This window comes from Drosophila miranda (genome assembly GCF_003369915.1).
Source record: "Drosophila miranda strain MSH22 chromosome Y unlocalized genomic scaffold, D.miranda_PacBio2.1 Contig_Y1_pilon, whole genome shotgun sequence".
NCBI classification, from domain to species: domain Eukaryota; kingdom Metazoa; phylum Arthropoda; class Insecta; order Diptera; family Drosophilidae; genus Drosophila; species Drosophila miranda.
This window is the reverse complement of record NW_022881603.1, coordinates 12,188,590-12,213,001: the sequence shown is the minus strand read 5'-3', so window position 1 is coordinate 12,213,001 and position 24,412 is coordinate 12,188,590. Positions and strand designations below refer to the sequence as shown.

Genomic DNA, 24,412 nt, shown 5'->3' with positions numbered 1-24,412 from the left:
ACTAAAATGGGGAATGACCCCCTATATAGTTCGGTGGCTCTACACCGCCATCATACGACCAATCATGCTCTATGGAGTGGTGGTATGGTGGCCAGCCTTGGACAGAAGGACATGCCTCAATAAACTCAGCAGAGTTCAACGCATGGCAGAGCTATGCATAACTGGCGGGCTACGCACTACTCCAGGGGAAGCCCTGGATACTGTGCTGGACCTCCTCCCTGTGGATCTCATGGGAAAGAAGGTGGCAACACTTTCCGCCCTCAGAATGAGAGAAGCCAGACTGTGGAAAGCATCCGCGGTTGGGCACTCGGGAATCCTGATGAGACTCCCGCAATTACCAGAGAGGACAGATTACTGTATCCCCAGTGATCACCTCTCGACGCCCTTCCAGGTATCAATCCCATCTAGGGAGGACAGGGAGATGGGCGAACCTGCAAATGCGGTCCACTTCTACACTGATGGCTCAAAGCTAGACGGCCGCGTGGGAGGCGGAGTCTACTGCAGCGAGCTGAACATCAGTCATTGCTTCAGGCTCCCGGATCACTGTAGTGTGTTCCAAGCGGAGGTTGAAGCCATCAAGGAGGCCATTTCGATCGTCTCCAAATTACTTCTAGATACGCACTTAGTGTGCGTCTTCTCGGACAGCCAAGCAGCTATCAAAGCTCTAGGCTCAATATCGTCGAACTCAGCGACTGTAAATGACTGCCGCAGGTCTCTGCACGAGATCGCAGAGCAGTTAGATCTCTTCCTTATATGGGTCCCCGGCCACAGGGACATCGAGGGGAATGACGCCGCCGACGAGCTAGCCAGGCAGGGTACTACGATTCCTCTCCTACCGGAGAGGGAGCAAGTAGCGATGCCCTTGGCTACGTGCAGGCTCCTAACGCACGAATTGTTCGAGCAAAATGCCAATAGGAGATGGCAGCAAACCGTTTCCTGTAAAGTCTCAAGATTGATATGGCCATATCGATCGAAGAAGCGCTCAGCAGAGCTGTATAAACTCAGCAGAGCACAGTGCTCTGCAGTTACTAGAGCCATTACGGGACACTGGCAGATCGGCACTCACGCCTCTAGACTGTCAATCCCTCATAACGACTTCTGCAGGAGTTGTCGCGACGAGGGGGAGGAGGACTCGGTCCCCCACTTCTTCTGCCACTGCCCAGCCCTTGGAAATCGTCGTCTTCGAATTCTCGGGGCCGCTTTCCTCACGGACATTTCGGACCTGTCCGTAATCAAACCAGGGACCTTGTCCAAATACATCCAAGCCACCGGATGGGACTGCCCTTAACCTGCAGTAGTATGCTCTCACGGTTCGGGCAACGCGAAGGGGCACATGCCCATGCGGCAACACAACGGACCTTTTATAGGTCCAAGTGAGCTTGGGGGCGGGAGGCTCTTACCCCCCCCCTCCCGGCTACCGCCTTAACCTAACCTAACCTACAGTCAGTATGGCTCTCCTCCGGCAGACGCCGCTAATATTAAACGACACGACAAAGAGTGCGTGCGAGAGAGACAGAAAATCAGTCTGAGCGTGACGTCGGGCGCTGCGTAGCCACTGCAAATTGATTTGTTCCTATTGGCTACAAAAATTATCTGATCTGATCCAGATTCAGCAATCTGATAGATATGGTCATTATCTATGATTCTGCGATTTTAGTTTTCTCGAATGTGCAATATTGTGGATGCAACAGATTTTCGTTCTTTGTGTGGGCGGAAGGGGGTGGGATGAAATTTTGAGATACACGTTTTATAGTAAGATCTAACAGGAGTGCGGATCCCAAATTTGGTTACTCTAGCCTTAATAGTCTCTGAGATTTTTGAATATCCCCAGATTTTCGTCCTTTGCGGGGGCGGAAGGGGGTGTGGCGAAATTTTGAAACAAACTCGTCTCGGTCCGATATATTAGGAGTGTGGATACCAAATTTGGTTGCTCTAGCTTTTGTAGTCTCTGAGATCTAGGCGCTAATGTTTTACTCTAAGCAAAGCCGGCTATGCTACGTGTGTGTTAGAGAGAGACAGGGCGAGAAAAAATGAAATTGTTTTCTTGATGCTGGCTATAATAATAATACGATCCAATTCAAATTCTGCAGTCTAAAAGATATGGTCATTCTCTACGATTCTGCGTTTTTGGTTTTCTCATATCTTTAAAATTGTGGATGCCACAGATTTTCGTTCTTTGTGGGGGCGGAAGTGGGCGGGGCGAAGTTTTGAAATATTTTTGTAGCAGTGACATATCACAGAAGTCTGTGTCCAAAACATCGTTGCTCTAGCTCTTATAGTCTTTGAGCACTAGGCGCTGAAGGAGACGGACAGACGGACAGACGGACGGACGGACAGACGGACAGACAGACATGGCTCAATCGACTCGGCTATTGATGCTGATCAAGAATATATATACTTTATGGGGTCGGAAACGATTCCTTCTGGACGTTACACACATCCACTTTTACCACAAATCTAATATACCCCAATACTCATTTTGAGTATCGGGTATAAAAATGTTTGTGCCTTTTATGATATCAGTGCACAAGTACAAAGCGGACCAATCAAAACCCCTAATGAGGTTATTAAGCTTCGCAAGCTCGGCTTTACGAAAGCAGCGGACACTTTCGGGCAGCCTACTCGACCGATCCAATACAGTTGGTCCTATATCTAGCGACACCTCGAAAGTAGGGTGGTAGGCGTCTTCAGGTATAGTGAGCGGAAGGGCTCGGGTTAACAACACTATGGTCGGATCCGATACAAAGCACAGATCAAGCAATCGACCCAAGTAATTTTTCACATGGTTGACTTGAGACAGGGATAGGTCAAGCAAGCCGTCAACAAAGTCATGTCGTGACATGGGCACTAGGATACTAGACTCGTTTACCGAAGACCAAACAGTTCCTGGCAAGTTGAAGTCACCAAGAACTATCATACGAATTATCAGATAGCGAGGAAGAAACAGCGGTTAAAGCGGACAAGTGCTGCTCATAAATTGAAATATCCGAAGAAGGTGGGATATACGAGCAAGTAATGAATATAGCGAAAGCGGGAAGAACCAGTTTTACACACAGGAATTCCAGTTCCTGTTGAACTTGGACTGTGAAGTGTTCCGACGTGAAGTAAGAGTCCCCCCCCTGCACGTCGAGACGAACGGTCCTTTCTAAAAGTTGTGTATCGACCTGCCAAAACCTCGGAACTAAGAATGTCCGGCTTTAACCAGGTTTCAGTAAACACAATAACGTGGGAAGCAAATGCAACACTATCCCGGAAAAGAATGCTGAGCTTACTACGCAAGCCTCTTACATTCTGATAGGTTACTAAAAGAGAAGTTAGTTTTTTGGAAAGGTGGAAGCAAGACGGGAAGTTGAGGTTGAGGGTGGCACACTGGAAAGATTTGGAAGGGATATGGGGGGCCTATTCTTCTTCTTAGCCTTAAACTCCTTCACCACCAAATGCTCCGGCCAAAATTTGGCGGAGCAAATGGTGTCAAATTGAGTTGGGGAGATGCTTATCTTAAACGAGGCTATCTCCCTGGCATAAGAGAAGTTAAATTTCTCCACCTTTAAACCCACGGCTTTTATTTTGCTTTGAATAAAAGCAATTACATCATTAGATGTGATGTCAGGGGCAGCCGTGAAACAAAAACTTGTCGTTTTGGTGGGACTCCCACCAGTGGTTTAGTCACCACAGGCCTAGTACCTGTGGTGGCAATATCCGGAGGTCCGGAACGTCTATTTACTGGTGGGATCGGGATAGACGGGACAACTAGCGAACTTGCGGACACCACGGACACGGACGCTGCAGACGTACTTGGCTGCACATTCTCCGAGGCGATGAATTCGGCTACCGAATCTGCATCGCCAGCAGCTGTCGTTGCCCTTGGAGTGGCAAACGAGATCAACTGCTGCACACTTGGAGTGGTCGCAGTCAATTGCAGATCCCGCGGAGTGACCTTTTTGCGCCTCGGAGACTCATTCAGCAGTTTTAAACCGCTAAACTGAGCCTCCATGGCTAGGAGCCGATCGTATTGGTTTTTAAAACCAACGGTCAGCTCCTTAAAGCCACTCTTGAACAAGAATGTACACACATAGCTTATGGGATGGAACAGACTTTCTTTTTGCAACCTCTGATCGATTCGATTCGTTCCATCAAAGAGTATGTTCCAACTTTATATCAAGGTTTATTCAAGAAATTAAATTTACATAGTTTCATTGTTGTTTGTATGCTTTAACATGGTTGTATGTAGAAGTACGCTCACGTTACAAATAGAAGACTCGGCTAAAAATTTCTCTGTCGGAGTGTGTGTGTGTGTTTGTGTGTGGGGGCAGGCTTAGGACTAATAAATGTGTATTCTCTCCATATTCGCATTCGATTACTTTATTTGGTGCTAATGAACAGGTCTTTACTCGTTGTTGTTAAAGTTAAATATACCTCTCTTTAAAGTTAATAATTCTAATCAATTTTGTGAAGACTTTGCAAAGCGGATTCCATTCCAATGATATTCATCATTTGTGATGTTGTTTTGCAAAGTCTTCCAACAAAATGAACAATTGGTGTGTGTATTTATGGAGGAGCACAATGTCTCTTGCTGTCTGATAGTGTGTACTGATCGTTTATCTATACATTTAATACTGGGTTCGACGCTTCCTTTCACATGGTTACAATTCGCTTACGCTTATGTTAGGTTCGCGGTTGCTTAGACAAAATACATTTTACATAATGCAACTTAACGCTTAATAATCCGGTGCTGTTTACGATACAAGGACAAGTGACAGGGACACAAAGGAGGATAGTGACTAAGACTATGGTAATCAAAATTTCCATCTATGTGAGGGGGGCGTTTGTGTAAAGAGAATCGGTATATTCCTATGTAAAAACGGATACAAAGATAAGCAAAGAATAGTGGGGGAAAAAACATATATGAGGCTAACAAACACTATTCATTATTCATAAAGATGTTCAGCTTTTGGTTCGCACATATGCTCGAATGTAACAAAAACTGAACATTTACAAAAATGGCCATTTAAACATTTAGAATTATAATTATAACGATTATGTAAATTGTATTTTATTTGATAAGATTGAACGCAAACGTCCATCCTGTCCACATCATATGCTGCCAGCATCAAATTCCAAGCAATCTAGCATTCAATTTGCAAAATCTCTCCATTCCGTTCGATTTGGCATTTGGCAAGTTTAAATGTTTGCCTGAAATTTGTTAACATTGCTGACAAGCATAGGGGATGTGACATTCCATTTATCGATGCTTAGTACTACTACTTAACTATGATATATAATGTATAATAGATTCATTATTGGACGAGTTTCATCAAGCGTCTGACCACAAGCGGTACGTATATGGAGTGCTTCGAAAAATAAATCAAAACTTCTCTCTGATTTCCGCAACTCTTTCTTCATGGAAATTCTTCTAGTTCTCTCATTTTGAATTTATTTTTAAAAGCGTCTGCCGCATGCAGCGAACGGGTATCTATAAACCGTTGTTCATCAATTCAATTCAAGTGGTAAATGGGCTTCAACATCACCTTTAACCTTAAGTTTATATACTGTAAGCAGGTGCATACAATATTTAGTGGGGGTCGGGTCTCTTTAAGGCTAGTTATTGTTCAATTCTCAACTCGGAGGATAGACATGGACGACTATCCGTTCTGGTCTGCTCAGTGTATCTGTTCGAGTTCGTTACTATCAGTTCAAAATAATAACACCAGTTTGGTTGCAAAAGTTGCACATAAATAAATAAATAGGTATTAACTAATAATTTGCTATTTCAAAAGGTAGGGTTTCGTGCATTGTTTCTCGTTTTCCTCATTTTTTTTTGTTTTTTTGAATTTGCACACAGCTTGGTTTTTGGATTTTGTTTAGGTTTGCTTTGTGGACGGGTATTTCTTTTGTTTTTTTGCTCTTGCTTTTGCTTCTCTCCTTGCATATGTGCAACAACAAAAATTGCAGTTAAAAGGGAATTTAAATTGATTAGAGTTACTTTTTGGCATTGTTGAGGCCTAGTTCGCTGAGGATTTTTAAGGCATTGCGCGCAGCGTCGTTCTGCGACTCGTCGGAGCTCTTGCCAACGCCATGGCAGATCTGCGGCGGGTTCGTCGAGAGCGTCACAATCGTGAGGAACTCGTTGTGGTTTCCCTTGGGATAGTCCGAGAAATTAACCTGCAAAATCAATAATGAATATTTGCGTTACGATTTCCCGAATGGTCTATTGATAGTATTCATACCTCAAATTCAAATAATTTGCTTAGGTACAGAAGCTGCTCCTTCATGTGTACGGCTGCGGATGCACTACTGCTGGCAGCGGTATTGCTGCTATTGCTGCTCACGCCACTCGTGTTGCTCGCCGTCGATGTATTCAGCGTACTTTCGGCGGCTGCCTCATTGGGTTGTGGCTCGCTGCTGCTGTTGTCGTCTGTCCTTGTGGTCGTTGTCTCCTTGTTGGCTTCCTCTTCCTCCTCCTTGGTATCTTCGCTGTCCTTGACAATAATCATTGGATCCACTTTCCTTTTGGGTGCTATTGGGAAAGAAGAAGGGCTGAATCTATGCTGCCAGGAGGAAACAGGGGGAATGCACTCACGTCTCTTGTGCTGACGCAGAATCAGGATGCCTGGCATGGGGCCCACTGGCGTTGAGACCATCGGAATATCCGTTTCTGCAATGGTTTCAATTACTGGCGCTGATGTCGCTGTGGCAGTTGCTATTTCTGTTGGATTGCTATCGATTGTGGACTCCTGTGACTCCTGGACTGCGTTCCTATGCTCATCCGATTCCAGTAATTCTAACAGGGCTGCAAACAGAATTCAGTTACATTGATGGTAGAAGGAGACAATCATGAACATACCCTGCGCTGCACTGCGCTTGGCCAGCTTCTTGCTGTTGCCCGTTCCTCGGGCTGTGGTTCCGCTGGCCGACACCTCCATGACGAACTCGCGCCGCCTGGAGGCTTCGATGCCGTTCTTCGCTATCAGTTCGAAAATGGGCTCCTTCTCCTTGCGCGTCTGCTGCAGCTGGATGAGCTTCGTTATGGGGTTCTCGGCATCGTCCAGCTCCACAGGCCTGATGGCAACATTGAGTCGCTTCCGCCGTTCCGGCTTTGCCATGGAGACCACGTCCGATAGCGAAATGGTTGTGCCACCTCCATTGCCGTTCACCGACCCATTTTTGCCAGGCGTCTTCACCTTGATGCGCCTTACTGGCGTCTGCTTGGTGGGCGTGAGTGGCGGCAGCTTTTGCAGTTCTGTGAGCATCTTTTCGGCGGATCGCTTCTTCGACACCTTCTTGCCGTTGCCCTCTCCCTCGGTGACGATGCTACCCACGACGCAGGCCGTGATGAAGTTCTTCATGTGGGCCGGTCCATCCTCACGCAGCACCTTGAAGTGAACAGTCATGTTGCGCTTGATGCCGATCTCGTGCACCTGAGAGATGGGCGACTTTTTGTCGCCCTCGTCCATAGAGTCGTCGAGCGCCTCCTCTGACGCTGAGCTGGCCTGCGTCTTGAGCACCTGCAGAGCCCTTGCCGCCGCATCGTGCTTGGCCTGCTGCAGCGTGCGCCCGATCCCCACGAATTTCTGCTTTCCCACGTACAAGGTGATCTTGCTGAGCGTGGGTGGAATCGGGGCGTAGGGCGTATTTGTCCCGTGGATCATGTGAGGGCCTAGCGGCGGTACCATCGTATACCGTGACGCATATTTGGGCCCATAAGACCGCTGGGGATTATAAAAACCATGTGGATGCATGGGCGGGGAAGGAATGGGCACGAAACTGTGGCCATGTCGTGCAGGGCGCAGGGCGAAGGGAGGTGGCAGTGGCTGAGGCATGGGCTGCTGCATCCCTGGCGGTGGTGTGGGCAAAAGCGAGCCCCCTCCGAACTCCGACGGCATTAGCAGATCGGTGGGCTGCATCTGTGTGGGGTCCAGCAGGTAGTAGGTGCGCTGCCCCAGCTTCATGGCCAGCGCATTCAGCTCAACGGTGGGTGTGATGTTGGTGCGTGTGGTGCTGGCTGCTTCGCTGCGGCGTATCTTCGGAGGCGGATGCTTGTACTTGGTCTCCTCGATGGCCCTGGAGGCGGCCATGTGCTGGGCCTTCTTTATCTTGAACCCGTCCGCCGAATACTCCTCATCGCCCAACTTCAAGGTGACCGTGAATGTCTTGCAGTGGGCCGGTCCCCGTTCGCCCGTCAGCCGGTACTGGTGGGTAATCTTGTTGTATCTGGCCAGTTCGTTGACCAGGCACATGGGCGTCTTGTCCTTGCCACTGCGTCCCGAGCTGCTGTCCTCGTTGGGCAGCGTGCCCGCCGCATCGATGTGCTCTGTGCTGCTGAAGTTATTTACTGTTGGCGCTCCCGTCTCCGTTGTGCTTTGCTCCACATTCGGCTGCTCCAGCTGCGGCAACTCCTCCAAAAATGTGGATTCCGTAGCTCCCGGTAGGATGCTGCTATTCACACCTTCTGGAAGCTCTGCTGTTGGTGCTGGTACTGCTGCTTCTACCACTGCCTCGGGGACCATTGCTGGGGCCATGACTGGTGCGACTTTGGCATTGCGATATGTTGTCTGTAGTATGGCCTTGGGGGCATAGCCGTTGCTGGTGCCACTGTTGGGGATGTAGTGGCCGCCACTGTTGTTGTTGTACTTGGAGGGCGGCTTGGGCTGGCTCATTTGGTAGTAGTGGGGCGAATAGGTTGCATAGCTGCCGATGTGGGTGGCCATGTGGTGCGGCGGCGGCGGAGGAGGCGGCAGCGGATTGTACGAGAGAGCAGCCGGATTGCCAGCCAGAGGGTTGTAGGCCTGCGGCAGAGGCTGGTTGCATTTACCCACGTGCCCGTTAGTGGTGCTGAGATGCTGATGCTGCTGTCGGATCTTTTGCATTTGGTTGTTGTTGCTGCTGCTGCTGATGTTGCTGTTGTGGTGATAGGCAGGTCCAGCCGCCACGGCAACGGCGGCAGGATTCGACGACGTCTGCTGCTGCTGTGCGTGTAGATGGTGATGGTTCAGTCTGCAATCGAGAAAGAAATCGAAGAGCGGTTAATCGAACGAATGGAAGCTAGCTGAAGCCCTGGCGGGCATGGAACGCGATGGCTTTGCGGTTAAGTCATCAAACAATGCATGGCAAAAGGATTAGAGAGGCAATGAAGAATGCTGATGGACAAAAGTACATCGACTGACATCTGGGAAAAACTAAAACACCAACACGCAGTCCGTCCTTTTCTGATGCTGCATCCTCACCCCAGTTCAAGTCCTGCCCCTTTTGCACTGTTGTTGTTGGTGGTGCTGCTGCTGCAGAGGACAACAGTCAACAGCGGTAAGGCAGAACAATAGGCGAAATCCTAACAAAGCACAAAAGCCGCATTCTCTTTTACGCATCGTGTCATTTTTCGCCAACTGTCAGTTTCAATTGAGACGCACCTACCGCGACACCCTGACATCCTTTCGCAATTGGGCATTTGAGGGGCCATCAGGGACGGCCATAGCCTCAGCCTCTGCCTCTGCCTTAGCATCACAAATCATGTGCCTAACTGCCACACTGACACAGGCACAGACACAATGCTGATCAGTTTCACACAAGACACGGACAATTTTTAATCACTAAATCAGTTCGGTACGAAAAAGCCTTCAAATTAACATTGATATGGACAATTAGAGATAAAGATCGGCTGTACTGAGATCCAGCAGATGATCCTTAAACGGAATTCATCTGGAATCTTTTGAAACCACTCACAAATAGGTACTAATTCGATCTTTAAAATGTATTAAAGGATATATGTATCGGGATTGAAGTATCGGGAAATCACTTATTCAGGGAAACCTTGCCACTTTCACAGTATCAAAACCAAAACCAACTGTTGCGTTAGACAGTGGCATTTTGGCTTAACAGAACTTCAATTGAGAAGATCTTTTTCTAGTGTTTTCACCTCTTACTCGACATGGACTTGCGAATTTCACGACGTACTGAAATGTACGCTAAGAACTGTGACCGTTAACGCGCTGTTTCCCGTAAATTCATGAGCGAGCGATCCGAGTGTCAGGCAAAACGCAACTGAGGAAAGGACGAAAAGTTCAGTTGAAGTTGAGGCAAAACATATGATCGGTAAGAATACAAAGACGAAGGGAGACCAGAAAGCGATCCGAGAAATCCGAACGATCCTCACGAACGTCAAGGATAATTGCAGCCCAGTCGCTGCTGCTCCTGCTCCTGCTCAAACCCGTTATCAAGCGGAAGTCATGCTGAGCACGAAAGAACAAAGAGACACTGAAATTATAATTTATGAGTTGAGAAAATGGGATGATGAGTCTCACACCGATTGTCAGTGACAGGAATTAACATAATTGCCGCATCGCATAAAGCCTAGAATTGCCGGCAAGGCGATGCGAGGCGAGCCGAGGCAAGGCAAGCAGCAACGCTGCTGGGGCCCATCAAGGGTTGGATCTCAGATAGTTCCAACTTGAACTCTAGCTCAGAATGTTTACCGTGGATGATGGTGATCGCGGTGTGGAGCCGGCTGCTGTTGTTGCTGCACCTGGGGAGCGCCGGCCATTGATGCCGCGGCTGCCAGATGCTGCTCCAAGCTTGGATGCATCTGCATGTGAGTGTGGCCGTGAGTGTGGTGATGGGCGCGTATGTGGGGCGCCGGTCTGGCGGTGTGCACATTGTGCTGCATGTTGGGGCTGGGCTTCCGTCGGGAGCTCCTCAGAGAGCGATGCTAGCGATTCTAGCGGGATGAGCGAGTGCAGCTGCAATAGAGGTAACATTATTTATCAGATACGCAGGGACAAAGCAATTTTTTATAGGGGAGAGGTGTCTCTTTGTTTGGCAATTGTGCAGACCTTCAGCAAGAATGGAAAACAACGTGCTGCCTGTAGCTGCATTGACACTGCATGCATGCAAATGCAGCGGCAGCCACGACACCAAAACGACGGCGGCGATTTGCCTAATTCAAATTGTGACAGGCTACGGCTAGGACTCGAGCTCGGGGTCGGGGTCGGGCTAGGGGTGGAGACGTTGGTAGCGGCAGTGGTTGAGGCGCTGCCAAGCAACCACCGTTTCTTAAACATAAGAGCATTCGTAGCTGCTCGCCTGCCTGCCAGCCTTTCTGCCCATTGATCGATGTACGTGCAGCAATCTTGCCGACTTTGTTGCACTTTTCTAGTTTTGTGGTAGTTCTGTTGCTGTAGAAATTGGATAAAATGCAGCTGCATTTTGGAATTCGATTCGAAATCAGGTTCCAGGCAGGATCACTTCCTTTTCAACGTGCATTGAACTGCTAATTTCGAAGTTGGAATTCGAATCGTATTCGGAATCGGATTCGGACGAACGACAGACTGAACGAACCCCCTCTGCTGATCGAATGCAGACGCCGCTGATCATATGGCATAACAATTTGCATTCGCATTCTGCGCGCATAGTTCTGCTGCCGAGAACGATAAACTACAACCACAACATACCTTCTGTCGCAGCGGGCAATGATGTATTTTTGTACTTTACTCCCCGTCTGCAAAAGGCAAACACGAACGCACTTTATTGAGCACAAACACTCCTCCAATCGATTGGAGAGCTATATCGGGGGAATTATTAAGATTAACGACGCGGACTACGGTTGCTACTGGCCCCAGTTAAGCTGTTTTCATTCACAACTTAAAAAAACACTTTAGAACTACTTTAACACTTAAATTAAATTGATAAACCTATTTTGCACTTGGGCTGCGGATGAAACTCGAAAAATAATGCCATCAGTGTGACCGCGGATATTCGGATAAAATATACAGTATGACCCTCAGAAATATACCAAAATATACCGTCTCATTTTCAACATTTTAGGTAAATATACTGACGAATTATTCAAGTTCTATTGTGTTCTCGTTTTTGATATTCCGTCAAATATTACTAGCCTAGCTGACGAATTATTATTATTATTATTATTATTATTATTATTATTACTAGCCTAGCTGACGAATTATTATTATTATTATTATTACTATTATTATTATTATTATTATTACTAGCCTAACTGACGAATTATTCAAGTTCTATTGTGTTCTCGTTTTTGATATTCCGTCAAATATTACTAGCCTAGCAGACGGATCTCTCAGTCCTGCCCACTGTTACACTTGGCTTGTTTCCCAGAGGGCAATGCCGGCTAGCTGTCGACCCCAGGGCTGGGTAGTTCCCCTTGCCCGCCAAATGTAGACAAAGATGGAGACATACTACTTCTCGGGACATCAAAACTAACAACAACCTAAAGACAAAGAAAATCATAAACAGACGGCTATCAAGTGGGTGAAGCTTGGGTGTTATCACTTCGCGCGCCCGCCCTACCTGTGACCAAACACAACGTTCATTTTGGCCACCCTCTGCTGGAACGGTAACGGCTGGCCTAATCCATGGCTTACGCCACGCGCCCTCCCTCTATTTTAAATTTACTGCATCATGCTTCAGTATATATCCAAGCTTTAATAATCATAAATTGACAATTTCATCTTTCTCATAAATAAATACTCCAAATTATCACTAACCAAAAAGAAACACCAAAGCGTTCGACACAAAGGCAAACACGGAAATAACTGCTGAAATTTCGTTCAATCAACAGGGATACCCTCACCCATACGTAATGGAATATGTGTAGATGAGTGGATCCAGTTTTACGGGAGTTAAATTAACTCGGGCCCCTACGGAGACTTAACCTACCAAGAGCTTTTGTTAAGGGTCCCCGGGACATAACAATAAACAATATTTTTCCACAAATCGCTCGACCAAATACGGTGGACTGATGGGACCCCCGTATAACATTTAATGTTGGACAGCCTTCTTCTCTGCAGTCGACTTTCTCGAACTCCAGTGTTCCTCTCCAGGAAACCTTCTGGCCCGGTTCTGGTGGCTATATTCCTTGCCGGCTGTGAGTAAAAGTTTCTGCATTACAACCTATTTTCTCGCCCGCTTTTTTTGTACTCACTACAAACTTTCTGTTTTAAGCACAAAATTTCAAATTTCGACGTTACTCTTCCGTCCACGCTCCACGATTTCCATAATCCAATCCACGTTTTCTAATATTTTCACTCCTATTTATCCCCTTTTTCCCTTACTAATACATATAACTAATCCTATTCTATTACTTATATCCCCAGTGGTTCCAGCTTCCCCCGATATCCCCCTACACCATCGAGCCTCCCTGGACTTCCGCTAGATGGCGCGTCGCCCTCAGCCCTGGCCACCTATCGTTCAGGTGGGACTGGAACACCACCACGAGTATGTCGTCAGTCCCAGGAGGGACAACATACGCGTGGGCATGCCCACCGGATTCCGGAACACTATTAAGCACACGCCGGCGTGCCCTGCATTCTTCTGCCGCGCCCAACGTAGGCCACACTCACACCTCACTACATTCTCAGGTCTTTGGCGTGGTACACTCCTATGGGACGGCCGTTAAGGTCCTACAGAGCATACGCGTTCTCTCCTACTGGCTTCCCTACCCGGCATCGGATGAATTTGCGCGCGAACTTGGCATTAAAGCCTTTTCCGAAGTCACTAAGGACAAAATTTCGGCGGAATACCTCTTCTCCCGGCCTCGCGTAAAACACCCGAGCTCGCTGGTTGTACCTTACCCTACTACGCTCGTATGCCTGATGTAAACTAGAGCGAATCCTCTCTTGGATGAGTTGTCGCTTGTCCTGACCCTCCAGCAGCGATATGTCATGCTCGCCGATTGACCGCAGTCGCTTTGCCAGCTTGTAGCATGACCCATTCAAATACATTTGCTGCCCGAAGACTGCAAAGAATGGTGTTACGCCTGTCGCCTCGTGAACCGAGTTTCTAATAGCCAGTTCTATCTCCGGCAGATGCACATCCCAGTCCCGGTGATCGTCTTCCAGATACGCCCGAATCGCGCTGAGTACTGTGCGATTCACGCGTTCGGCTGCGTTACTCTGCGGAGAATACACTGGCGTCCTCATATGAGTGACTTCGAATGCATCGGTCATCTCCTTAAAAGTTTTCGAGACGAACTGAGCCCCATTGTCCGAGTGAATCATCTCCGGCACTCCAAACTTGTAAAACACCTCGTGAACGAGGAATCTTACAACTTCCTTTGCTGTGGCCTTGGTCATGGTCTTTAGGAATGTGAACTTAGAGAACTGGTCAACTACAATAAATATCCACGCCTGACCGTTCTTTGACAGCGGATATTTGCCCAAAAAACCAATATAAAGTTTTTGGAACGGGCGCTCAGTGACCACTTCTTGCCCCATCCCGACCTGCATCCGATAATTCGGCGCTTTCGACTCCTTGCACACGGTGCACCGTCGGATATAATCCCGCACCTCTATCACCATGTTCGGCCAGTAAAACTGCCTACGCAATAAGTGCAAGGTTTTCACGATTCCTCCGTGCGCTGTCTTCTCTTCCGAATGTGCTTTGTCTATCAACGCGGCCGTCAGCGAACTCGGAACCCACAATTTCCAGACGGCGCCCTCCAGTTGATCATCCAATCGCTCAAAGCGCATGCGCTTGAATATCATGCCGTCAACAATCTGGAGATCAGGTAAGCGGTCTTGGTTCTCTGTTATTTCCTTCCTTAACTCCTGATATTCTCCAGATTCAAACTCCACCGTTTTAAAACCCAGGATACTACTCGGATCCACTTCCAGCTCTTCAATACTGCGCGACAATGTACCTGCCACTACATTGTCCGCTCCTTTCCGGTGTTCTATGCCGAACCGAACCGAAGTTGAAGGGACCAACGAGCTAAGCGACCATCCAGGTTCTTCATGGTCATGAGCCATTTGAGACTGGCGTGGTCAGTTATGACTGTAAACGGCATAAGCTCTACGTACGGACGGAACTTAAGGATCGCCATGAGGGCTGCCAAACACTCCTTCTCTGTCACCGAGTAGTTTTTTTTGGTTGCAATTCAGTTTGGCAGAGAAAAACGCTATGGGCCTCTCGTTCTGCTCGTCATCCCGTTGGAAGAGTACGGCTCCTACCCCATAATGTGAGGCGTCGCACTGTATGTAGAAGTGCCGCTTGAAATCCGCGTGTACCAGGACTGGTGCCGAGGTGAGTACAGCTTTTAGCTCCCCCATGGCTCCTTTTGCCTCCTCCGTCAATTTAAACTTTCCATTTCCCGACTTTTTCAGGGCGTCTGTGAGCGGACCGGCCATCTCAGCATAGTTTTTCATAAAGCGACGGTACCAGCCCGCAGTTCCCAGGAAACTACGCAATTCTCGAACAGATCGCGGCTCGGGAATGCGCAAAATGGCCGACACACGATCCGGATCCATCTTCAGCGCTCCTCCTCCCACTCTATATCCCAGGTATTTAATGTTTTTATAGCAAAAATGAGATTTGCTCAGCCCTCTCGTTAAATTCGCTTCTCGTAGACGCTCGGCAACCTGTCGCAGAATCTTCACGTGCGTTTGGAAGTCGCCAGCTATAATCAGCAAGTCGTCGAGATACGCATAGACGTTTGAACGCATCTCAACCGGAATCACCTTATCGACCAGTCTACATAGGCGTTGTACGGCGTTGCAGAGGCCAAAGGGCATCATACGGAACTGGTACAGAGGCCGTCCCGGCACCGTGAACGCCGTATATGGTCGACTCTGCTCGTCCAGCTCGATTTGCCAAAAAGCGAATTTTAAGTCGAGAGACTTTAAGTGGAGATATATATCGTCTGATCGAGACGCGACAAAATCCCCTCGATGCTAGGAAGTGGGTAAGCGTCCTTGATGGTTACTTTGTTGAGCTTTCGGGCATCGAGACAGAAACGATTTTTGCCCGGCCTTCGCACCACGGTGGTACGGTTGCTCCACGGACTATCACTGTACTCGATGACTCCCAAAGCCAACATTTTGTCCACCTCACCACACACTACTTCCTGCATCGCTGGCGACAGCGGGTAATGTCGATCCTTCACAGGCTCGGCCTTCTCCACCAACTGAATTTTGTGAGTCTCTCTCGACGTCCTCCCCAGGCCTACGGCTTCGAAAGTCAGAAACTCTGCCTTCACCTGATCCAAGGCTGCCTTTTGCTCTTCTGACAACTCCCATTCTTCCTGCACTATCTCCTTCTCCGGGCCTTCCACATAGTGAGCGACTTGATCAGCCAACACTTCTTCCACTAATCTGTGAGATGCCCCTACTGGACCTTCTCCCATCACCTCAGGAGCCAATGAGAATACCCGCCAAAAGTCTACCCCCAAGTAAATTTCCTGTTCCAAGAAAGGGAATACGAAAAACGTTAATCTTTTTACCTCCCCCTTGTATTTCACCGGTAATTCTACTCGGCCAACGATTTCGCGATCTTCCCTATTCGCTACCTTCACTATAGAAGAATATCGACGAGCCTCCACGCCCAGCTTCTCCAGGAATTCCTGACCATTACACCCTAGCATGCTGTGTGTAGCGCCTGAATCCAACAGGCCTCGCACGGACTGGCCCATTATAGAGATTTCTGCGAAAACTTTCGAGTCTTTCTTGCAACAACGCTTTACTGAAGCAATCACCTGCCTCCTCATAGCTCGCCTTTGCTTAAACCGGGATCTCGCCTTTCTCACCCGCACCGACAGTGCTCGCATACCATCCACTCGTAGCTCAGAAAATATTCTATTTCTGGTTTCTAAATAATTTCTTAAGCGCTCTTCATATGATAAGTTCCTTAACCTAGCATGCAATTTACGTCTATCTAATTCATTTTCCCGCGTAATTCGGACAGGTTGGACAATATGCATCGGGCTTTCCACACCGGTAGCAGAAAATTCGCCTCTCCGATGCCATACAGTCCCTAAAGCCATGATCGGTCTGCCCGTAGTTCCAGCAAATCAACTTCTGTGGAACACGCTGTGTCACTTGCGCTTCCTCAATGACCTCTGCCTCTTCATCGCCAATCGACCGATCCTGCGCGACCTCGCTGACGTTCGCATTCGACCCGCGACCATAGTTTGTGGCTTTGGGTGCTCCTCGCCACGAAGATCGAGCCTTCCTCTATTTCCACGCACTCATCCCGCAGTTGGTCTAAGGAATAAACCCGTAAGCCGTAGACGAAACTCGCTTTCTCATCTGTGAGTACCTTTTTGACGATTTTTACCATCTCCTTTTCAGGTGGTGGCATCTCCAACCTCGACGCGAGCTTTCTCATGACATGGAAAAAGTCTTCCACACTCTCGTTTGACCGCTGCATTCTTTCTCGCAGTTCTCTCATGCGGTCGAACTCGGACGCCGTGCCTCGGAAACGAGCAATTAAGTCGCCCCTTAGTTCCTGCCAAACACCACCGCCATGATCACGGATGTACTGCCAGTACCATTCCCGCGCGTTTCCTGCAACCAGGTGATGAAATCCCTTTAGAACTTCATCCCACGGACAGCGGCATTGGGCTTGTAGGAATTCAATTCGGAACACAAAATCCTCGACTGTCATTTTGTTGCTGTCTCCGTCGAACGTCACGTCCCATTTTTCGACTCGGCCCCACCGTGGCCAAGGTCTATAACCCGGGGGATTTGGATGCGGATCTTCTCGAGGAATCCCACCAGCTCTCCTACCCTCGCCACGACCCTGACCCGAGTGTCTGAGTGCTATCGGGTTTCACCAATTTCGCGCTTGATGCCTACCCCGTTGATGCTGCTCACTGGATGCGGTAGGTCCTACTCCTGAAGACGATTCCGGACCAATACCACCTCGCCCCGAGCGAGCCAAAAATGGTTTTGGTGGCGGAATCGGCGCATCAGTCGTGCTAGACAGCTTCCTTTTCGGGATTGCTACTCGATACTCCTGCTCGTGGTGAACCTCCTCCCGCTGCGGTTCCTTCTGCTGCTGCAGCTGTCTGTCTGTCGTTGAGTTGGTGCATCATCTCGATAATCCCCTTACGCAACTCCTCCTGCAACACCCGACTAATCGAGTCAGTGTTCGCTGCCCTGTGTGTCGCATGAGCCTGGGCCAACGATACGTTGACTGCTGATGCCAGTTCGGAAGCAAGCGTGGGTGTAGGATCGGACATTGGCCATTCTTCTGACCTGGCCTGGACCGGTGTTCTTGGCAACCCACCCACAGCTCCAAGTTCCTCCCGATCTTGATCAAACATCGCCCCTGACACTTCTCCTATCTGGTCCACTGTTTTGTTTACGCGTGATCGCGTATGATACTGTCGACTACCCCCTTCTTGTGGCATCTGCACCGAGCAACACCAATATTACAAAAAACGAGGGGGAACGTTGTGAGTTGCTGCGGACACCGCAACTCTACGGTTATACCCGATACTAAGTCAGTATGGCTCTCCTCCGGCAGACGCCGCTAATATTAAACGACACGACAAAGAGAGCGTGCGAGAGAGACAGAAAATCAGTCTGAGCGTCACGTCGGGCGCTGCGTAGCCACTGCAAATTGATTTGTTCCTATTGGCTATAAAAATGATCTGATCTGATCCAGATTCAGCAATCTGATAGATATGGTCATTATCTATGATTCTGCGTTTTTAGTTTTCTCGAATTTTGAGATACACGTTTTATAGTAAGATCTAACAGGAGTGCGGATACCAAATTTGGTTACTCTAGCCTTAATAGTCTCTGAGATTTTCGAATACGTGGCGAAATTTGGACACGAAACGGTCAAGGTCCGATATCACAGGAGTGTGGATACCAAATTTGGTTGCTCTGGCTCTTATAGGTTCTGAGATCCTTGAACTCATATTTTGCAATTGGCAAAGCCGACCATGAAACCTGTGTGTTAGAGAGAGACAGAGCGAGAAAGAATGAAATTGTTTTCTTGATTCTGGCTATAATAATTAGAAGATCTCGTTGAGATTTTACACTCTAGAACATATAGTCATCCTCTACGATTCTGCGTTTTTGGTTTTATCGTATCTTTAAAAATGTGGATGCCACAGATTTTCGTCCTTTGTGGGGGCGGAAGTGGGAGGGGCGAAGTTTTGAAATATTTTTGTAGCAGTGACATATCACAGAAGTCTGGATCCAAAACATCGTTGCTCTAGCTCTTATAGTCTTTGAGCACTAGGACGGACAGACGGACGGACGGACAGACGGACAGACGGACAGACGGACGGACGGACAGACGGACAGACGGACAGACAGACATGGCTCAATCGACTCGGCTATTGATGCCGATCAAGAATATATATACTTTATGGGGTCGGAAACGATTCCTTCTGGACGTTACACACATCCACTTTTACCACAAATCTAATATACCCCAATACTCATTTTGAGTATCGGGTATAAAAATTCCTAACAGTTATTCTTCTTCTTACAAGATTCATTAAGAGGGGGACACGTGACTAGTCGGACCAGTAACCGCTCCAGTTTCTGCGCTCCACTTGACAGTCGCCCTACGGATATCCTACAATTACGACCACCACCTTTGTGTGGCCTGTCATCTACTCTAGTCATCGCTCTAAGCGATGCCTGATAAGCGAGAAGCCTCACGGTGCATGAGCTCACTTTGCTTGTGATTTGTTCCTGTCATCCATCATACCGATCTGCCATGACAACAGATGCATCGCGGGTTGTCTTTACGACTCCCGGGCCACCTACTCCTCACCACCTCTCGGCAGACAGACAACAGGTTCAAAAACACGAAAGCGGCTTTGTTTTAACCAAGAAGGTGCGAAACTACAATGAACATTTACCTACATGACTTACTCTAACTTATTCCAATATAACATTCCATCACAGATTAATTCGATATCACAGTCCACCAGGCAATGTGTCCGTCGCAAACTCCCTGTCCATTTTTTTGTTGAACGGCAGTGACTTACGTTCACTTGCGACATCGAATAGCGACAAAATGTTCAACTGTAATTCGTAAGTCCCTATCACATATTTTATATTTCCGTTAACTGCCTCCGTCTATCCATCCCTAGCATCAATCACCCCGCGCCATTAAGGACCAGCTTTACGCTCACCTTAAGCCTGCAGCAGCGACTTCTGCCGGGACAGCTAAACTGCACTTCGCAAGCTGTCGTCTAAATTTATTATTTTTTTCATTCCCCGCATCTGCCTTTACCAGCCCGAGCGACAGGTAAGAAGACATACTACTTCTCGGGACATCAAAACTAACAACAACCTAAAGACAAAGAAAATCATAAACAGACGGCTATCAAGTGGGTGAAGCTTGGGTGTTATCACTTCGCGCGCCCGCCCTACCTGTGACCAAACACAACGTTCATTTTGGCCACCCTCTGCTGGAACGGTAACGGCTGGCCTAATCCATGGCTTACGCCACGCGCCCTCCCTCTATTTTAAATTTACTGCATCATGCTTCAGTATATATCCAAGCTTTAATAATCATAAATTGACAATTTCATCTTTCTCATAAATAAATACTCCAAATTATCACTAACCAAAAAGAAACACCAAAGCGTTCGACACAAAGGCAAACACGGAAATAACTGCTGAAATTTCGTTCAATCAACAGGGATACCCTCACCCATACGTAATGGAATATGTGTAGATGAGTGGATCCAGTTTTACGGGAGTTAAATTAACTCGGGCCCCTACGGAGACTTAACCTTAAGGGTTCCCGGGACATACCAATAAACAATATTTTTCCACAAATCGCTCGACCAAATACGGTGGACTGATGGGACCCCCGCGTCACCCACTAAGGGTTAATCATCTGGCACTGAACAGCTGATCGCAGATTTCGGTTCGTGAAAGGTGTTGGTGTTTTTACATATTTTTTTCAATGACCAAGATTTTACGTTAAACGGTGTTTAACCCTGGCCTATTGTTCCCAGCTAGCTCACGGGGAAGTCAGGGGTGTTTCCGACCCGATAAGCCAGGGGACGGATTGAACAAAACAAAAAAACAAACAAAAACATACAAAAAAAAACAAATCTAATTTATAGGACAGACTTGTCCTCGTTGGCACTTTCGTCAGCGGGGATAGTTGGTTTCGTTATCCCTAGCAGGGTCCCACCATTCCATGAGCGCCACCTTTTGAATTCGCTCCCTTTTCATATTCAGGGTCCCGCTCTTCTTCTCGCTCTCGTCCCACCCAACTACCGTTTTCTATTCACTCATGACTCTTTTCAAATTTTCCATTTTATATCCATTATATTTTCTTATTTATCTTGAACATTATTAATTAATAATCTAGGTTTATATAAAGGAAACAAATACTAACACAAAAATACTAACAACAAAATAAACCCTATTTCGGCCGAATTGGCAGCCCCCTTTGATAGAAGTTGTTGCTTCCTGATGCTTGCTGGTGTTTACGTTTAATCGTGGTGTTTTATGATCGTGATATTTTGTTTAATTGTGGGTCGGACGGGTGTAGATGTGTGAAATGTGGTGATGTTATGTGATGTGTTATGAATGAGGGTATACATGTGTGAGTTGTGTGAGGAGGTGTGTGGATGAAGGTGGGTGTGTGTGAGTCGTGTGTGTGTATTTCTGCTTTGAAGTCCGGATTCTTTCCCCTGGGGGGCTGGTGTGTGGGGACAGAAACGTGTCTCCAGTCGGTGCTCCGCTGACGGTTCCTTGGTGCCGGTGCTCCGCTGACGGGTCTCGCACCAGTTTTCCGGCCTGGCCAGTACCGGGCTGCTGCTGCCGATGTCCGCCGCTTCCGCTGATGTTGATGCCTGCCGCTGATGTCTTGGTGGGATCGTCGTCTCCACGATCACCAATTTTTTTTCTTCTTCGCCCCGTTTCCTTTTCTCCCACGCAACTCTGCCACTGCTTTCCAGGATCCACTATAGATGCCGCTGTCTTTCTTCTCCAGCCCTGATACCTATCGGCTCTCTCCAAAACCGCCCATAACACCACACTACCGTTTCCAGGATTACTCCGCCGAAACGGGAGTGCCAAGCAGGCGGGCTTTTTCAATTAAGAGGCCCCAAACGTAGGCCATCGCCCACACCCTGAGATTGAGAGTCTCTGGCTCCATCGACTGAGATGCCCGGGCTACTGCTTCAGATCTTTTGCGTGAAACACCCCAATACGTCAGCCTTGCAACGTCTCCAGCTCGTACAGACTGTTGCACATACTTCGGATCACTCGGCACTTGACATATTTTGGGCTGAGCTTTGCGTTGATGTTGGTTTTAAATTTGCTCAACACGAAATTCCGCTTATATACCTCCTGACCCGGTGATTACCTAATTTCTCGAGCTTTTCGATTGTACCTGTTCTTCGCTCTGTTGTAGGCTTCATGAGAGTTTCCTCGGACCTCATCTCGGACTATTTCCATCTTGTCACTCCTCGCCAAGGGTGACATTTGTGCATCATTTAGGGCGCCCAGTCTGCGTGCCAATTTATAATCTCGGCCGCTAGTAAACAGGTGCTGCCCAAACAACACAAAGTATGGTGACGTCCCGATGCCCGTGTGTATAGCGCTCCTAGCCACACACTGGATCTCCGTCACCTTCTCGTCCCAGCGCGTGTGATCCTCACTAGCGTATGTCCTTATCGCCGCCAGTATTGTCTGGTTCACTCGTTCGGCCGCGTTCGCCTGTGGTGCATAGTTCCCCGACTTCAGGTGCGTTATGCTTCTCCTGTCCAAGAATTGCGATAATTCAGCTGACACAAACTGCTTTCCATTATCGGTGTGTACTATTTCAGGCACGCAAAACTGCGCGAAGACCTCTGCGTGCAAGAATCGGATCACGGCCGACGACGTCGCCTTAGGCAAAGCCTTCAACCAGACATATCTGGACATGTGATCGAGGACTATTAGTATGACTACATTGCCACTTCGAGTCCTCGGATATGGACCCAGGAAATCCAGGTACAGTTTTTGAATCGGCCTCTCGGTTCTGGTTTCGGCCCCCATGAGTGGACGGTGAACCTGTGTTGAATGTTTTGTTTCTTTGCACAAGTCACAATCAGCCACATATGCCTTCACCTGCACGGTCATCCGGGGCCAATAACAGAACTGTCGCAGCCGTCCCAGTGTCCTCGCGATTCCTCCATGCATTGCCACATCGCTGTCGTGAGCCTGTTGGATCAGTGTGCTCGTCAGGGCTTCCGGGATCCATAGCTTCCACGAAAACTCCTCTAATTCCGGCCGGCCAAATTGTGTGCGCTTAAACAGCAGTCCTTCCTCCACCTTCAGGTCTGGGAACTCATCCTCATCGCTCTGGACCGACTCGATTTTCATTCGGTATTCTTCATCCTCGAAGGCTGTGGTGTCGAACTCCAGGAAGTCGATAGCGTCAACGTCAAAGGGACGTGACAGCATATCGGCGACGATATTTTCCTTTCCTTTGCGGTGCTCAATTTCAAAGTCATAAGCCTGGAGAGCCAACGACCACCTGGCTAGCCTCCCATCCAGTGCTTTGAATCGCATGAGCCACTGCAAACTCGCGTGATCTGTTATCACCGTGAATGGCATCAGTTCCACGTATGCACGGAATTTCTCGATGGCTCTTACCGCCGCCAGACACTCCTTCTCCGGTACGCTATAATTGAGCTGTGCCCCTCTTAGCTTCGCCGAAAAGAATGCGATCGGGTGCTCTGCTCCTTCATCATCCCTCTGGAAGAGAACTGCTCCAATCCCCACGTGACTCGCATCACACTGGATAAAGAAGTGCTTCTTAAAGTCTGGGTGATGTAGCACGGGGGCGCTGGTAAGTGCTTTTTTGAGCTCCTCGAACGATTTTCCTGCCTCCTCCGTCAGCTTAAATTGCCCTTTTCCTTTCAGACAGTCTGTCAGAGGAGCCGAGAGTGCCGAGAAATTTCGAATAAACCGCCGATACCAGCCAGCTGTCCCCAAAAATCTCCGGATTTGTCTCACGTTCCTTGGCATTGGTATTTGTGTCATCGCCTGTACTTTCTCCGGATCTGTCCTAAGTGCGCCGTCGCCTACGATGTACCCTAAATACTTTAAATATTTATAGCCGAATTTCGATTTTTTTCTTCCAATTGTCAGGTTTGCCTCCTTGAGACACTTGGCCACTTCCTCTAACAGTTGTATATGCTCCTCAAACGTCCGGGAAATAACTAGTAGATCGTCTAAGTATACAAAGACAAGGCTTCGGAGTCGTTGTGGAATTACTCGATCCATCAACCGACACAGCCGTTGGGCTGCATTGCACAACCCGAAGGGCATCGATTTAAATTGATAGAGTGGTCTGCCTGGCACCGTGAATGCTGTGTACGTCCGACTTTCAGGCTCCAGCTCTATCTGCCAAAATGCGTGCTTTAAATCGATGCTGCTGATGTACACCGTATCCTCTACGCGGCTCAAAATTGACTCGATGCTCTGCAGCGGGTAAGCATCCTTCACGGTTAATTTGTTTAGTTTCCGCGCATCCAGACACAATCGGTTCTTTCCCGGCTTCCGTACCAGCGTCACGCGGTTGCTCCACGGGCTCTCGCTGGTCTCGATGACTCCGAGACGCAACATTTCGTCCACCTCAGCAAACAACAGCTCTTGCACCGCGGGAGATACCGGGTAGAATCGCTCCTTTA

General features: G+C 48.2%; 1 protein-coding gene and 5 long non-coding RNA genes across 6 annotated transcripts; 5 read left to right on the top strand and 1 right to left on the bottom strand.

Moving 5' to 3' along the window:
- Positions 1–5,761: 5,761 nt before the first annotated feature.
- Positions 5,762–11,716, bottom strand: LOC117190392 (maternal effect protein staufen-like). The gene is made up of 6 exons (XM_033395467.1): positions 11,442–11,716; positions 10,467–10,730; positions 6,845–8,994; positions 6,581–6,790; positions 6,228–6,517; positions 5,762–6,162 (listed from the first exon to the last, which is right to left on the bottom strand). The coding sequence occupies exons 2-6, from the start codon at positions 10,655–10,657 to the stop codon at positions 5,980–5,982; spliced, it is 3,024 nt and encodes a 1,007-aa protein (XP_033251358.1). The 5' UTR covers positions 10,658–10,730; positions 11,442–11,716; the 3' UTR covers positions 5,762–5,979.
- Positions 11,717–14,492: 2,776 nt separating this feature from the next.
- On the top strand, positions 14,493–15,166 carry LOC117190781. Its single transcript, XR_004473824.1, has 3 exons — positions 14,493–14,530; positions 14,585–15,045; positions 15,126–15,166. It is a non-coding gene; the product is annotated as an uncharacterized LOC117190781 (long non-coding RNA).
- A 932-nt stretch (positions 15,167–16,098) lies between these two features.
- Positions 16,099–16,384, top strand: LOC117190975. The gene is made up of 2 exons (XR_004473904.1): positions 16,099–16,189; positions 16,318–16,384. It is a non-coding gene; the product is annotated as an uncharacterized LOC117190975 (long non-coding RNA).
- A 1,221-nt stretch (positions 16,385–17,605) lies between these two features.
- Positions 17,606–19,708, top strand: LOC117190780. Its single transcript, XR_004473823.1, has 3 exons — positions 17,606–17,620; positions 19,250–19,599; positions 19,671–19,708. It is a non-coding gene; the product is annotated as an uncharacterized LOC117190780 (long non-coding RNA).
- Positions 19,709–19,782: 74 nt separating this feature from the next.
- LOC117189331 lies at positions 19,783–20,103 on the top strand. The gene is made up of 3 exons (XR_004473353.1): positions 19,783–19,799; positions 19,859–20,016; positions 20,068–20,103. It is a non-coding gene; the product is annotated as an uncharacterized LOC117189331 (long non-coding RNA).
- A 1,251-nt stretch (positions 20,104–21,354) lies between these two features.
- On the top strand, positions 21,355–22,489 carry LOC117192032. Its single transcript, XR_004474159.1, has 3 exons — positions 21,355–21,364; positions 21,724–22,090; positions 22,147–22,489. It is a non-coding gene; the product is annotated as an uncharacterized LOC117192032 (long non-coding RNA).
- Positions 22,490–24,412: the final 1,923 nt, after the last annotated feature.

Excerpts from the sequence above, each read along its gene's own strand:
- LOC117190392 (XM_033395467.1), bottom strand. The coding sequence starts at position 10,657 with ATGCAGCACAATGTGCACACCGCCAGACCGGCGCCCCACATACGCGCC. Across the intron at positions 8,995-10,466 it reads CGCGATCACCATCATCCACG|ACTGAACCATCACCATCTAC; the intron begins GTAAACATTCTG and ends TCTCGATTGCAG. Across the intron at positions 6,163-6,227 it reads GCAAATTATTTGAATTTGAG|GTTAATTTCTCGGACTATCC; the intron begins GTATGAATACTA and ends TTGATTTTGCAG.